The sequence below is a fragment of the Branchiostoma lanceolatum genome, chromosome 17 (genome assembly GCF_035083965.1).
Source record: "Branchiostoma lanceolatum isolate klBraLanc5 chromosome 17, klBraLanc5.hap2, whole genome shotgun sequence".
NCBI lineage: Eukaryota > Metazoa > Chordata > Leptocardii > Amphioxiformes > Branchiostomatidae > Branchiostoma > Branchiostoma lanceolatum.
Genome location: NC_089738.1, coordinates 13,532,398 through 13,545,860, shown reverse-complemented (window position 1 = coordinate 13,545,860; position 13,463 = coordinate 13,532,398). Strand labels below are relative to the sequence as shown.

At 42.5% G+C, this 13,463-nt stretch overlaps 1 protein-coding gene across 1 annotated transcript; it reads right to left on the bottom strand.

Moving 5' to 3' along the window:
• Positions 1-4,317: 4,317 nt before the first annotated feature.
• LOC136423459 (probable G-protein coupled receptor 101) lies at positions 4,318-13,051 on the bottom strand. The gene is made up of 2 exons (XM_066411604.1): positions 11,530-13,051; positions 4,318-7,166 (listed from the first exon to the last, which is right to left on the bottom strand). Exons 1-2 carry the CDS (start codon positions 12,685-12,687, stop codon positions 6,924-6,926), a joined length of 1,401 nt encoding a protein of 466 aa, XP_066267701.1. The 5' UTR covers positions 12,688-13,051; the 3' UTR covers positions 4,318-6,923.
• Positions 13,052-13,463: the final 412 nt, after the last annotated feature.

The following is a 13,463-nucleotide window of genomic DNA, read 5'->3' as shown; positions in this document are numbered from 1 at the left end:
ATACCATTCATAAAGACTAGAAGGCAACCTCACTGGCCAACTCCCAACCGCAGATGACCTTGCTCACGACCAAAAGCAGCTCCTAGCTCCGAACTATGGTTAGGAGAAGGTCGGGAGGCCATGGCCGACTATGTCGTTTACAGGGGCTTTATATAAATGCCGTTGATCGTCGGAAACATTTTGAAAACTGCATGGTGCATTACCCAACATTCTGCCTACTCCTGCAAATCCATATGATCGATGACTCTCGTGAGATCGTATCAACGTGAGACATGGGAGGGCGGAAACACCACGGGACGTACCATTGACTCGTCCTTGAAGCGGAGAACGAGTAGATGTACTTTATCATGAATGGCTGGCTGGATTAGTTTTATATTTGGTGTGTTGGTGTGCTGGTAGGGTGACAAAAGCTGGAAATGATGAGGGTTTGGCCCCCCTGTCGGCTTTCCTAAGTACTACAGTGAAACACAACAGGACGTATAATTGACTCGTCCTTGAAGCGGAAAACGAATAGATGTGTTTTTGCAAGAGTGGCTGGCTGGATTGGTTTTATATTTGGTCTGCTGGTAGGTTGACAAAAGCTGGAAATGATTAGGTTTTGGTCCCCCTGTCGGCTTCCTTAGGCACTACAGTGAAACACAACAGGACGTACCAATGACTCGTCCTTGAAGCGGAAAACGAGTTGATGTATTTCTGCAAGAACGGCTGGCTGGATTGGTTTTATATTTGGTGTGCTGGTAAGTTGACAAAAGCTGGAAATGATTAGACTTTGCCCGGCCCTCCCCCCTCGGTTTCCCTAGGTACTGCAGTGGAACGTCCGGCTTTGACATCTCGTATTTTGGACATTTCATTGTCATGATTTGTGGGTGGTAGATAGATCTTGTGCTCGGAAATATGTGGCATAAATCTACTGGCCCTCTAGCAGCTTGTTTTGGAACTGCAGGGACGATCTTGTTCAAATTTTTCAAAGAGGATAACTGAACTAAAAAGAGACAAACGATTTCCATGATTTGGGGTTTGTATGAATTAATGAATGGACGAATCAATATAATGAACTCTCACCACGCGCTCCATAAAACTGGATAACGTTCTTGATACATCATGTACATTCAGATCATGAAAACAGCGAAGCCCGATATTCATGCTGGCAAATTTACGAACCAATCGATTTGATTTGTGGCTCCTGCAATTGGCATTTGGCACCGCGTCCTGCTCAAAGTGTATCCGCGATAGGCGTGTCCCTTACGAATTTCTTCCAAAATGCCAACCATAAATTATTTGCAGGATCGCGCCCGTGAAAAGACACATCGATTAATACACTGTAAAACAATTCGGATCAGCGACATTTGCAGAAGTCTGCATTTCGAGAGGAGGATAGGGTGGGAGGGGGGCTGTGTATGTGGCATCAACGATTTTTGTCGACTTCTTTTGATGATAATGAAAGATCTTTGTTGTTATTCATACAACGAAGAGCTACGAAAAAGGTCGTCTGTCGTATGACTGAACATAAATAAACATATATACAGTAAAGTGTAGACAACAATATACGAGTTAAACATACAAAGTGGACAAAAGTGTTCAATAGTGTTGTACTAATTCAATGCCACTTGCACTACCCGAAATATTTTCAAGTGTGTGTTTTTAAGAAAATGCAGATTTGTATGAAAAAACATGACTTCTTGAAGGTCGTACGCGTTGATGAAGGACGTTCCTTAAGAAGGAGAGAACGCCTGTCGTCAGGAGGAATAAGGGCACTTAGATTGATGGCATGATGAGGCTTCCCTACCCAGAAAATAGCCGAGGTGTAAAATTTGCACCTTTTTAAACAGCACTCGCGGGTCGTTATTTCGGCTGTTGGCCGCCCTCTGGGATGAATCATTCTCCAGTTACCGGGATGATTTCTTACTCAATTACACTGGCGGCAAAATGTCTGTTGCAAGACGACTTGCTAATGTAGATGCGACTAGAATGTTTATTTGTATTCATTTAGGAAATCAATGTCAAGGTTAAAGTTTCATACCTGGAAACGGTGTAGTTATGTAGGTTCATTACCTCCGTGAAAATGGAGGTATTGTAATTAGTGTGTGTGTTTGTTTGTTTGTCTGTCTTGGTGTGCGTCCATGTGAATATTGCAGAGTGGCAGCCTGCCAGGATGAAAGGCGAAAATGGTATAGTAGGATCCTCGGAGAATTGGAAGGCTGCTGTAGACCGGCAGGAAGTGATAGCGTCCGAATAGGGTATGGATTGATGACTAAGTTATGTCAAACACATAGAGGTACCCATTTTAATTTTTTTAGGGATTGTTTTCAATTTTGTAGAAACTATATGTAAGATACCAAAACATCGGCTTATAGATCTTCATATATCTATAGAGTCAAGTGTTCGATAGATTATTTCGATTTCTACTGTTTTCAAAAACAATTGATTAGAATTGACAATTTTTGTTTCTGTTTATTTGTTTGTTCGTTAGTTCCATTTTCGCATTTGTTTCGATCATTGACGCGTTGCATGTAGAAAGTAAAGAGCATGTCGAGCAAATGTGTTAAATTTATGGTACAACTAAGATTAGTTTGGATTCTGTGAACATAGTGCTTCTGATATGACTACATGTAACGTCCGACCCAAACCGTACTGCGTCAGAACGTGCAAACCGTAATATTTCATGTCACTGTTGAACGACAGCAGTAAAACATGAGCCTGCCAATGTGTGAAGTCGTTGAGTGCCCGAGTGCTTGCGAGGCGGTTAGTTGGGTCAGGTCCAAATCAAAACCATTTTGAATCACAACCATCACAAAGGGTCGCCATGTTGGATTTTGATGTCAAGGTCACACAATACTGTCTCCAGTGTGATAGCGCTAGTTAAAAAGACATAAACCAGGCAGCTGACACTATCAAATATGGATTACCTTGTGAATGGTGTTGTCAGTGATTTATTGTGTTCTGATTTGCATTTGATAAAAATGATATTGCTGAAATGGGTGCATCAGAACGGACAGTTGAAAAATACACAGACCGGTCATATATTCGCCTGGAAGATACTGTGTACTGTGGGCAAAAATGTCTTTCAAGGAAAATTGTAGATACTTGAGACTTACTGTAATTGTATAGACAATGTACCCAGATCGTCACTCAATGTACTTGCCCCATGTACACTGTACATTATACCAGGTTCGTGGTCGGTTGTGGCCGGTTGTGGCCGGTTGTGGCCGGTTGTAGTGTTTAGTTTAGGCACACGGCCTGTGGATGCATGTGTTTTGTTTTGAATAACTATCATTTTATTTGAAATTATATAAAACTTTGAACCCCGTGCATTATTCACTCATATCATACAGTTCTATGGGATTTTTAGTTTTATGCAAATACCTATCTTTTTTTAATTATATGGAATTACCACAATGAGTGCAACATTTTACCCATTTTCAATCTAAATGACCATGTTTTTTCGCAAGATATCAGATCTACGAAAGATATGACATTTTTCAAACGTACTGAGGTCCTATATTTGGCAGGTCCCAGACTTCAGACGAAAAAAATTGTCTCAAAACCTACATATATGATAGCCATTTCCCAACAATTGATATACCAGAAAAATACTGTTACCCGCTAGCCGAGCTCGAGGCCTTTGATGGATGCAGCATCAAATTTTGAATAAGATCTTCACGTCAATATTTGGATTGTTGCCATGGTAATTCAAGCCAAGAATCTGGGGCGGAATTCTTGTAACTCAGCAATCAAACTGTGATGACGCAAGAGCCATGCCAGCAGCGTGATGTGAGGCCACAAGTAAATTTGAGGGATGGTTTTCGCCTGATTTGAAAATAAACTGTCATGAGGGCGTTTTAGGCAAAGTTGCCGGAGTTCGACTTTAAATATCCTATATAATACATAGAAAGTAAATTCTTCCCTCACTTTAGAATTGCTTTAGATGTATGAGTAGCACTGATATTATATTCATAATGCGTTTTGATAACCTGACTTTAGCTAAACCCACATTTTCACCATTATGAAGAAGCGAGAAGAAGCTGAACCGATATGCTAGACAACGACACTCGCACCAATTTGTGTATGTTTGTAAACATGTATTTGTTGCTTAATTGTGACCTTCATTTATTCATCTCTTCATTCATTCATTCATCCATCTATTCATTCATCAATTCATTCATCTATTCATTCATTCAACAGTTTTTTTCTATCTGCAGCGTTACTCTATACTGGTCCTTCTGTATCAGAAAAGAAGGATATGAATGATATATCAGTGAAAATAACCGGTCGATAGTGAATACTCTTAAGAATAAGAGAGGGGATACCACGTCAAGATTTACAATATTTCAATTCCGTTTATTGACAGTGTCATACAAACATATCAAGAAACCTGACATTTACTTCAAGAGTAAGAAATCTTGTCTTACAGGTTAACACGGTGGTACAAATCATATATACACAAGGGTGAAATCCTAGGAAACCGGCTTTAGCAAACAGCGTTACAACGAAAGGGCTACATATCAACTTTATGCACTTTGTGGCTTCATGCACTTTATGTACTGGCTATCAACATAGGATGGCGAGCTGTATTGGCGGTGCTCCAAATAACCAAAACTATCTATATTATGTATAGACCCTACATCACAGAATGTGTAATACACAAGTATATCTTGAAATATATCAAACAACAATTGATAATATATTTACTTAAAAATGCATGCCTTGAACTTACATTCATAAAAGCAAAGACAACATTCAAAGTGCTGATAATTATCTCAATACATAAAATCACAATATGCCAAAAATAAGCATGGACGTTCCTTAGGCAATGCAATACAGTTACAATATCAAATGGTATCCATCTAATATCTGTAAACAATGTTTTTATGACATTTTAATGCACAAAAGAGCACAACAGAAGTTTCTGGATATATCAACAGCTCCGAATAATTTACAAACGGTCAGGTACAAAATCTCAAAAACTACGATATTGAGTTATAAGGTCACCCTCTGTTATTAATCGAAACTCTATCTCTTTTTAAGTAATCTTGTATAATTTCTACTTTCACAATCTCTTGATTATGGTTTTACCCTGCAATGGCTTACAAGAACACTATGCGTCATCATGACGAAATGGCACAGTATGGGAAGTTGTCAAGCAGCAATGTTGCATTAGATCCGTAGGATATTTCTGGATAATATTCTTATAACCACAGAGAAATCTGTTTCATGATGATAATTGTGTTCTTTGTCTTAACAGAAACAGCAATTGTGTCACAAAAACCACTTCCATAACATATAATTTGAATCACATTCTGTCACATTCTCAATGTACATGTATGCCTTTTTTAATCAAGTAAACCTTGAACCAAAGAGCAGATTTTAGTTACATCCTTTGTGATTGAATATACAATAATGGTGCTTTTTCCGCTTATTTAGGAATATCTAAGTCATGGAGATTCGTCAATGTGCTCGTTATGTACAGATCAAAGTTCAGTACAAATTTACAGTCCAGTCTTCAGACAATCATGGATACAGCAACAAATGGTTTGCACAAACTGTATCATTACAAACTGTATCTGTACAAAATGTGAAAAAACTACTCAGTTTCCATTCAAGTGTTACTGAGTGTGTTTTCATATTTTACATTCCGGTGTGCGGCACCTATGTTGCTGCTAGACGCAGTGCTCTTAAAACACGGCGCCGTTGGTAGTAAAAACAACGTCAACCGTGACATCAAACATCTATTACAACGGTGGGATTTTCTCAATGGGGTAGTAGAAATCTCCCATCTGTGTACACCGCCCACTTGCAGCGTATGAATCGATAGACTGAAGCTAACGATCCGAATCGGATTCACGTTCATTCAAACTAGGCCTAGGAAAATCAATGATGTGTCTTCGATTACGGTCCTGAAAAAATATGGTTGGTTGGTAGGAATTCTCTTTTGTTTATCATAGTTATTTTGTATATTAGACTTCGGCCGAAGTGATCCAATAATGAAAAACTGCATCTGTTAACAGAGTGAAATACAGGAAGTTAGGAAATTTGCAAATTGCTTGTGATTCTGTTTCGAATTTCATCACACAGATGTTAAAGGTTTTTACTAGGGTCAGAAGGGGAACCGGAAACACATTTTTCTTAGGCCTCACCGTTTTGAAACAGGATTATCTGTGTGTGTATTGTATAGCCGACAAACCGCCCTTCGGCGTATCATACCATCTGTCTACTGTACCAATATTGGTCCTGATTAATATACATTAAGGCCACCTACAACGTCATTTGGCACATACGTACTGAATTTAGATATCACATGTACATCGCTTTTTGAAATCATGCTCGATCAAAAGTGAAACATCACAACAAAAGGTTGCAGAAATGCATTCTCACGATGGCACTTTCTGGACTCTTAAACGGGATCTAGATCAACTGACATCTCTTATATTACATTTGACATAAAATAAATGAGTATTCCTTACTGACAGAACCATTCCCTGAAACTATCTTCTCTACATTACCTCTGGGAAGGAGGTTCGCCTCCGACGGGGTATTGCTTTCGTTTGTAATAACTGAAGATTCTTTTTACGGATTTTATGAATTTTGGTTTGTGGGTAGTTATTGAGGTCCCGATGAAACATGGCGATTTGGGCCCCTTAGCAGTATTTTCAGGTTCTTATGCTTAACAGGCTTTACAGGTTGACACATGCTGAAAGTAGTGGAATATCGTACATGGACAGCTGATCTACCCGGCGCATCAACTGTTATAGCGCATGATTAGACTAGGGCTATATGGTATTAAAAAATTCACAAAAACTTTGAATATGTCAAGTATGAGATCTTCGATTTCTTGGGCTAGTGCGCAATGTGTCCAACCAGTGTCCTTCTGGTGGTAAGGTTTATGCCCCCCATTACATCTCGTCTGCATTGCCAGTTCTCTATTTTCACAGGGACGCGGTTGAAGACACGACGATCACCTTCCTGACGGCGTGCCCCAGGTCCACGTCCGTGGTTGTCTCGGTGAGGGTCGGCAGTGGTCCCGAGTGTCTGATGAAGGTCTCCCCCGGCAGGGTGGGAGGCGCCGTGTAGGTCATGTTCTCCGTGAGGCTCAGGCAGCGGCGGACGTGGCCGGCGGCGTTGTTGGACGTCTGGCCGTTAACGTTCATCTGATCGTCCCACGGCACCACCTGGACGGGGAAAGAGAAGGAAGAGATTTATGATTCACATTCGGGAACGTTTTTGAAAGAGACAAGGTTGTAAAATAATACAGGCACTTGGATGTAGACACATTCTTACGCGGGCTGTGTTCCTTAAGATTCATGACACAACCGTAAAACGTCTTTAAAACGTCAGTCATTTTACAGGGCTATTTTTCTTACATCTATCCATTATGTCTGCAATCTATGGCCACCATTCTTTTTAACGCAGAAGCAGACGGAGGTAAATAATACACCTGGCTTTACTTCATGCCACTCCAACTACTATCTCCAAAATATGCCTTAGTTACTTTCGAGGAAGAATATGAAAGGCGCTTTAGATAGGGCAAACTGCGCATTTCTCTGTGAATTCATCAGCTAACAGATTCGTGTAGGTATCTAAAATCCGTCCGAAGGTCGGGGTACCCGGTATGCTGAAGTTGCAGCCTCCTCCGTTAATTATACTAAATTACGACTAGAAGTGACCATATTTGGTCCTTTGGGTGGATTTAATTTTTCAGTCTCAGCAGCAAAGTCATCATAAATATAGTTTATAGTTGACTCTGAGTGTCTGAAATTCTATCTAAAGCGCCGAGGGTTAGCAGTGTAGACGTATTGATCTGTAGCCATGTCATATATATATATTGTGCTGGACGCCCACGCTTTGACATTTGACGGAAACTAGGCTTCATTTACCCTCAGGTAGGACTATAAGTTTCTCGGGTGGTATATACATGCATGGTCATCAGTGCTTGCATGAATAATCAATGTATTGATCAAGTAATATCAACCAATCAATCAATCAATCAGTCAAGCAAGCAAGCAGCCCACTGACCAACCAACCAACCAACCAACCAACCAACCAACCAACCAACCAACCAACCAACCAACCAACCAACCAACCAACCAACCTACCAACCAACCCACCAACCAACCCACCAACCAACCAACCAACCAACCTGAACCAACCCAGCCACCAACCAACCAACCAACCAACCAACCAACCAACCAACCAACCAACCAACCAACCAACCAACCAACCAAACATATGACCAACCAAAAAACATGAATATTCCTGTTTTCAAAAGAATAAGGTGTTTTTATTTTATTTTATCTAGCTACCCAAGATATGTATTTATTCTGATTTTAGTGATGCAGTTGTGTTCAGTATGGCATCCTCTTTTCTTTCTCCAAGAAAATTTCTGATAGCAATCTGAAAAACGCACCAAAAATATTTCATATTTCAAAGAACTGAAAAAGGGACAGGAATGGAATCGGGACAGGACACATTTTGGTTCAAATTTGGTGTCTTGTAATTGTGTGGAAACCTGCGAACGAAGCCCGTAAAAGGCATAAGAGTTCTTCCATCATTTAATCCCGACTTCATGCGTTACAGCGACGTGGGAGAGGCGGTGATTCTGGAAAGCTTTGCCCCGAGCCATTTTTACCTAGCAGGAGGCCCCTGTTGTGTGAATGCGTAGTCCCACATGAATATTTTGAACCATAATTGGTCTGCGTCCTTAACATGCGTTCCTTGCCTTAGGGACGGATCATGAATGTAATCAAAACGAGCTGAAACCACCCGCCAAAATACATGAACGATCATACACACGCAGTGTGGAATACATCTAAGAATCAACATTGTGTGTACTTCAAAATAACAAAATACTACGTTTCGCAGTGAACTACCCTGGCTTCATATCAACAAAATGAATATCAAACACGATATAAATTTCAGGTGATAACTCTTGAAATCTATATCTAAAACATGCAACATTTAATACGGCAAACTGTGTATATAATGGATGAAATTTTGAAATGTGAACGGAATACAAGAAACCTGAAACCAAGGGGTCAAAAGATTACTATGAATGACCCCTATGAATGAAATGAATATCAAGAAATGAACTGAATTGTGCTGATCAAAATAGTGATGTAGTTTTGCCTATATTTTACCATATGATATTGTAGCAAATCTGTCTACAATCTGTCAAAATCTTAAAATCTAAAAAATTGTATATGAGAATTGTATAATAGTATTTTGACATCGACAAGGTTTACATAATTCTTTCCATAATGAATATGTAAGGTGTAGCATATATAGTTTTCTGCGCTGCTAGTTCGTGAGAAATTATAAGAAAACGATTAGACACCAAGCGGAGCAGCAAAAACCATTATGTACCAGTGATAATTTGATCCGTGGGATATAGCCGACGCAAGCTGTTAAAATTGCACTATAATTCCCCTATGAATATTTTCTAAAACGCTGAGCTGTAATTTAACCTAACGGTTCAATTAGAATTACAGATAAAAGCACGGTGCCATCTCACCCAAAAGTGATGTGATAAAAACAGTGTCATGTCTTTAACACCTGTTTCTGACGCCTTCAGAACTATGTGCGAGGGAGAGTGTTGTTTAAAACCCAGCTCATTATGGCACGTCAAATGAAAGTCTCAGGCTATTTTTAGATCTATCCGTTGCTTGGCGCACACCACAACCCAGAAAAATAGCCGTGCATGAAAACAACAACATCTCAACCACACAATGTTTACGTCTCGATATTTCAAACGTGAGCTCTGATAAAAACATCATTCAAACAGGTCGGTAACAGTAAACAGATGGCATTTGGTAACATTCGGTAACATAGATTTAGTAGTTATTTACCGCAAGCGTCAAAACGAAAGGCTGGTTTCATAATTAGAGAGAATTCTAGAAGAAAAACACGATCCGAACAGAACCTTACACCAAACAAAATTCCTTAATGGAGCTCATATAACACGTTATCGCACAACAAACGCCAAGAATGAAAACACTTCGCCCACTTGCAGTCTAAACAGCCACATGTGACGGTGCCTAAGAAGCTCTCATGTCCATGTTGTTATTCTATGGCGGATTTGAGACTTGGGTCTCGTTGCAACTCAGCGTTCCCTTTTTTCGCACGAATTGCTTTGAGACAACCGAACCGACAGCAGTTGACGCACACCTTGGCCTTTGCGATAGCTTCAGTCTTTAACCGTTTTTCAGTACTTGAGATACACTGTACGTACGTCGGAACTTGATGTAAGCAATGTTGATTGCGCTAGCTGCATTGTTAAGGATGTATATGTCTGTTGGGCTGCGTGAACATAGAGAATTCATGCACGCTCACATAACGTGTTTCCTTGAAATGGATGGTGGATTAATTTGTTCAAGAAATTTTATGTGCTTTTTTTCTAACGTGAAGAGAGAAACAGACAATTTTGTTTCTCAGGAAATGAGAACGGAATAAGACAGTGGAGGTGCAGGGTTCTACGTGTCGTAATTTCCTGTCTGGGCTAAGCAGATGCAGGTGTGATTTCAACTTACCAGAAAGTGTATATGTTTCACGGAACAAGATGCCACGTTGTAGGGTAAGGTTTCAAGATCTAGGTCGACGTGGCCTTTGATCCTGCTATATATTTCACACCGTGATTCAAATGTCGATTTTTTTTGGGGTCAAAAGAAATAGGAATTACAGCTACAAAACTGTTGTGGAGTCTATATACCAGCAAGGATATCAAAGACATATAGTCTTACGTGCAATACATTTAAATGAAATACATAACTTTTTGTCAAACCGTCGCTGTCAGCTACTACCTTATTCTGTATCTGTATCTGTATTCGTATCTGTATTCATATAGCCGGTAAAACCGCCCTTCGCCGAAACACACCAGCTCATTTATTCAGGAATAGAAGAAGATGATGTTGCGTCAACTGCTGTTACGTCGCTGCTGTTTGTATTTTGACATTTGATTTTGACACGAAGGCTGTTGTGAAATAGACGGCCCGGAAAATGGTGGCAGCTGTTCATTAGTTGTCGAGTGTTCGTGGGCGGCCTGTTACATTCACACACACCTGCATGCAGGGTTTGATTACCTCCAGTAGAAATGTTTACCTCAAAAGACCTGCAATTTTTTGTCTATCAAATGTTGATAATAGACAACAAGCCCTGGTGTTCGTTAGTTAGTAGTTTGTCGATTGATTGGTTGGTTGCAATTGGTTGGTTGGTTGGTTATATAATTATTGATTGGTTGGTTGGTTGCTTGGTTTGTTCACTGGTTAGGCCCCCTTTCCACTAGACGACAATTGCCGAGCGACCGTACATCATAATTGGAATATGACGCAGTATGTAAAAGTATGATTCAAACAAAAATAAAACATACCAAACTTCAGAAAATTCGTTATTTACCGATAGAATTTCTTGAGAAATCTGTCGAAGCTTTAAACTCTCAGCGGTCGCAGCTCGGTACACATCCTCCAGTGGAAAGGGTTGCTAACTACAATGTTCAATCGTGCATTCTGTGATATAGAGAGATATGGAGTGTTTGTAGCTTACCTGTGCGGAGTGACTGCGGCACAGTAGCAGGGCCACCTCCCTCCTGATGGAGCGGTGCACGTAGGCGTACACACAGGGGTGCAGACACGTCTGTATGAAGTACAGGCAGATGACCAGCGCCCCCACGTAGGCCGGGACTGGGGTCTCCGGACTGCTGGCCTTGACCAGCACCAGGGCCGTGTGCGGTCCTATGCTCAGCAGGTGCGTCGCCATGACGATGAAGACGATTTTTGCCGCCTTGCAGTCTTTCTGCATCCTCTTGATGCGCCGGGACGCCATGCGGAAGGTCCGGCGGGGGCGACGCAGGTCGTCCAGGGACCGGGACCGGGCGGCCGCCAGGGACGGGTTGTGAGCGGGTCCGGGGAGCACGGCGCACGACACCGCGGCCTGCACGATCCCCTTGTGCAGAGTCCGTCTCTTCACGGAGGGGTAGATGAGCTTGTGCTGCTTCCAGGCGGCCAGGAACACCTGCCAGTACCCCAGACCCATGATGACCAGCGGGCACCAGAAGGCAGCTAGTGAATGGTAGATGGCGTAGGGGAAGCTGTACGTGTTTGTCCACAGGACAGTGCATGTCAGCTGGTCCGGGTCGAAGCCGAAGCTGCCCACCTTGTACAGCGGCGGCGTGCTCTGCACAGCCCCCAGCACCCAGGCGAACCCGATCAGGTACATGGAAGTGTTCGGTGTCATGCGATCGTTGTACGACAGCGGGTGCAGAATCGCCAGGTAGCGGTCCACCGAGATGATCACCACGGTGATGACGGCGACGTGCAGGAACAGGTGCAACAGGATCGCCGTGACTTTGCAGAAGGCGTCGGCAAAGACCCAGCCCTGAGCTATGGTGCTCACCAGGGCGAACGGAACCACTAGTAGCGACTGAAACAAGTCCACGACTAGGAGGTTGCAGACGAACCTGTTACTGATGGTCAGCAGCTGAGGCTTGCGGAAGAGGATGATGAGAACTATGGCACTGGCGATGGGGGCGCAGGCTAACACCAGTCCGAGGGACGCGGCGTGCAGCCCCGTCGTGATGCGTGAGATCTGCGGGCCCACGTCTAGCGTGACCGTCTCCGCTGCCACGGCGGGGTCCATGGTGCTGAAGTTCGTGCCGTTGTAAAAGTCCTGATCGAACATGCTCGGGTTCTGAAAGCCGTCCATGTTGTAGGCGGCAAGACTTTAGCGGTGCGAATACCGTCACTGTCCACTCCCTTTTTCCAGCCTCTCACGTCTGCCTTAACAGTGATAAAGACTGCGAGCGTTTTTTTCTTAAGACTTGCTGTCCGTTATAGGATCTATCCTCGCCTACGCCTGCACTGATCGATTCTGTACCTACTCTCGTCACAAAGGGAGACTGGAAACGACCCTGTCTGCACAGCAATCCATCTTCGTGCAAGTTCCAGGAACTGATGTTTTCACGCTCCCAGACGTAAGGTGATCAGGGGGCCCGGATCGGAGAGCGCTGTCCACGCAGCCGTCTCCTTCCAATGGTGCAGCCGGACTGGAGACGCTGCCAACCCGCGAAGCGCCTGTATAATGGATTGCCACCACTTAAAGCGCCCCGGGAGGGCTGACAAATTTGGACCAACCAGCGAGCGAGTGGGTGGGTACGTCATCGCCTGACGTCACCGAGTTCCCGATAAGACGGCCTCCAAGCCTGTGTGATTGGCACAAGCAAGCTGATTGGTCCACGTACTGAGATATACGGCAGCGAACAGTTGCTTGAATGAAATACAAAATGTCACCTATTGATTTATCACAGGCGTTTATGAATGGAAGAAAGGAGAATTGCATCGCACTGTCGTCTTGTAAATAAATACCAACAGAGGGGGAGGGGTGCCTGAATAAACCACCACGTATTCTCAAATGTCAATTACACAGTTTCTAGAGACAAACCCCGATGTATTTTTGCATCAAATTCCCACCAAAGCATTAAT

Bases quoted from the DNA above. Each gene is read 5' to 3' on its own strand.
- LOC136423459 (XM_066411604.1), bottom strand. From the start codon at position 12,687: ATGGACGGCTTTCAGAACCCGAGCATGTTCGATCAGGACTTTTACAAC. The intron at 7,167-11,529 runs GTAAGCTACAAA...TTCCCCGTCCAG, and splicing joins GCCGCAGTCACTCCGCACAG to GTGGTGCCGTGGGACGATCA.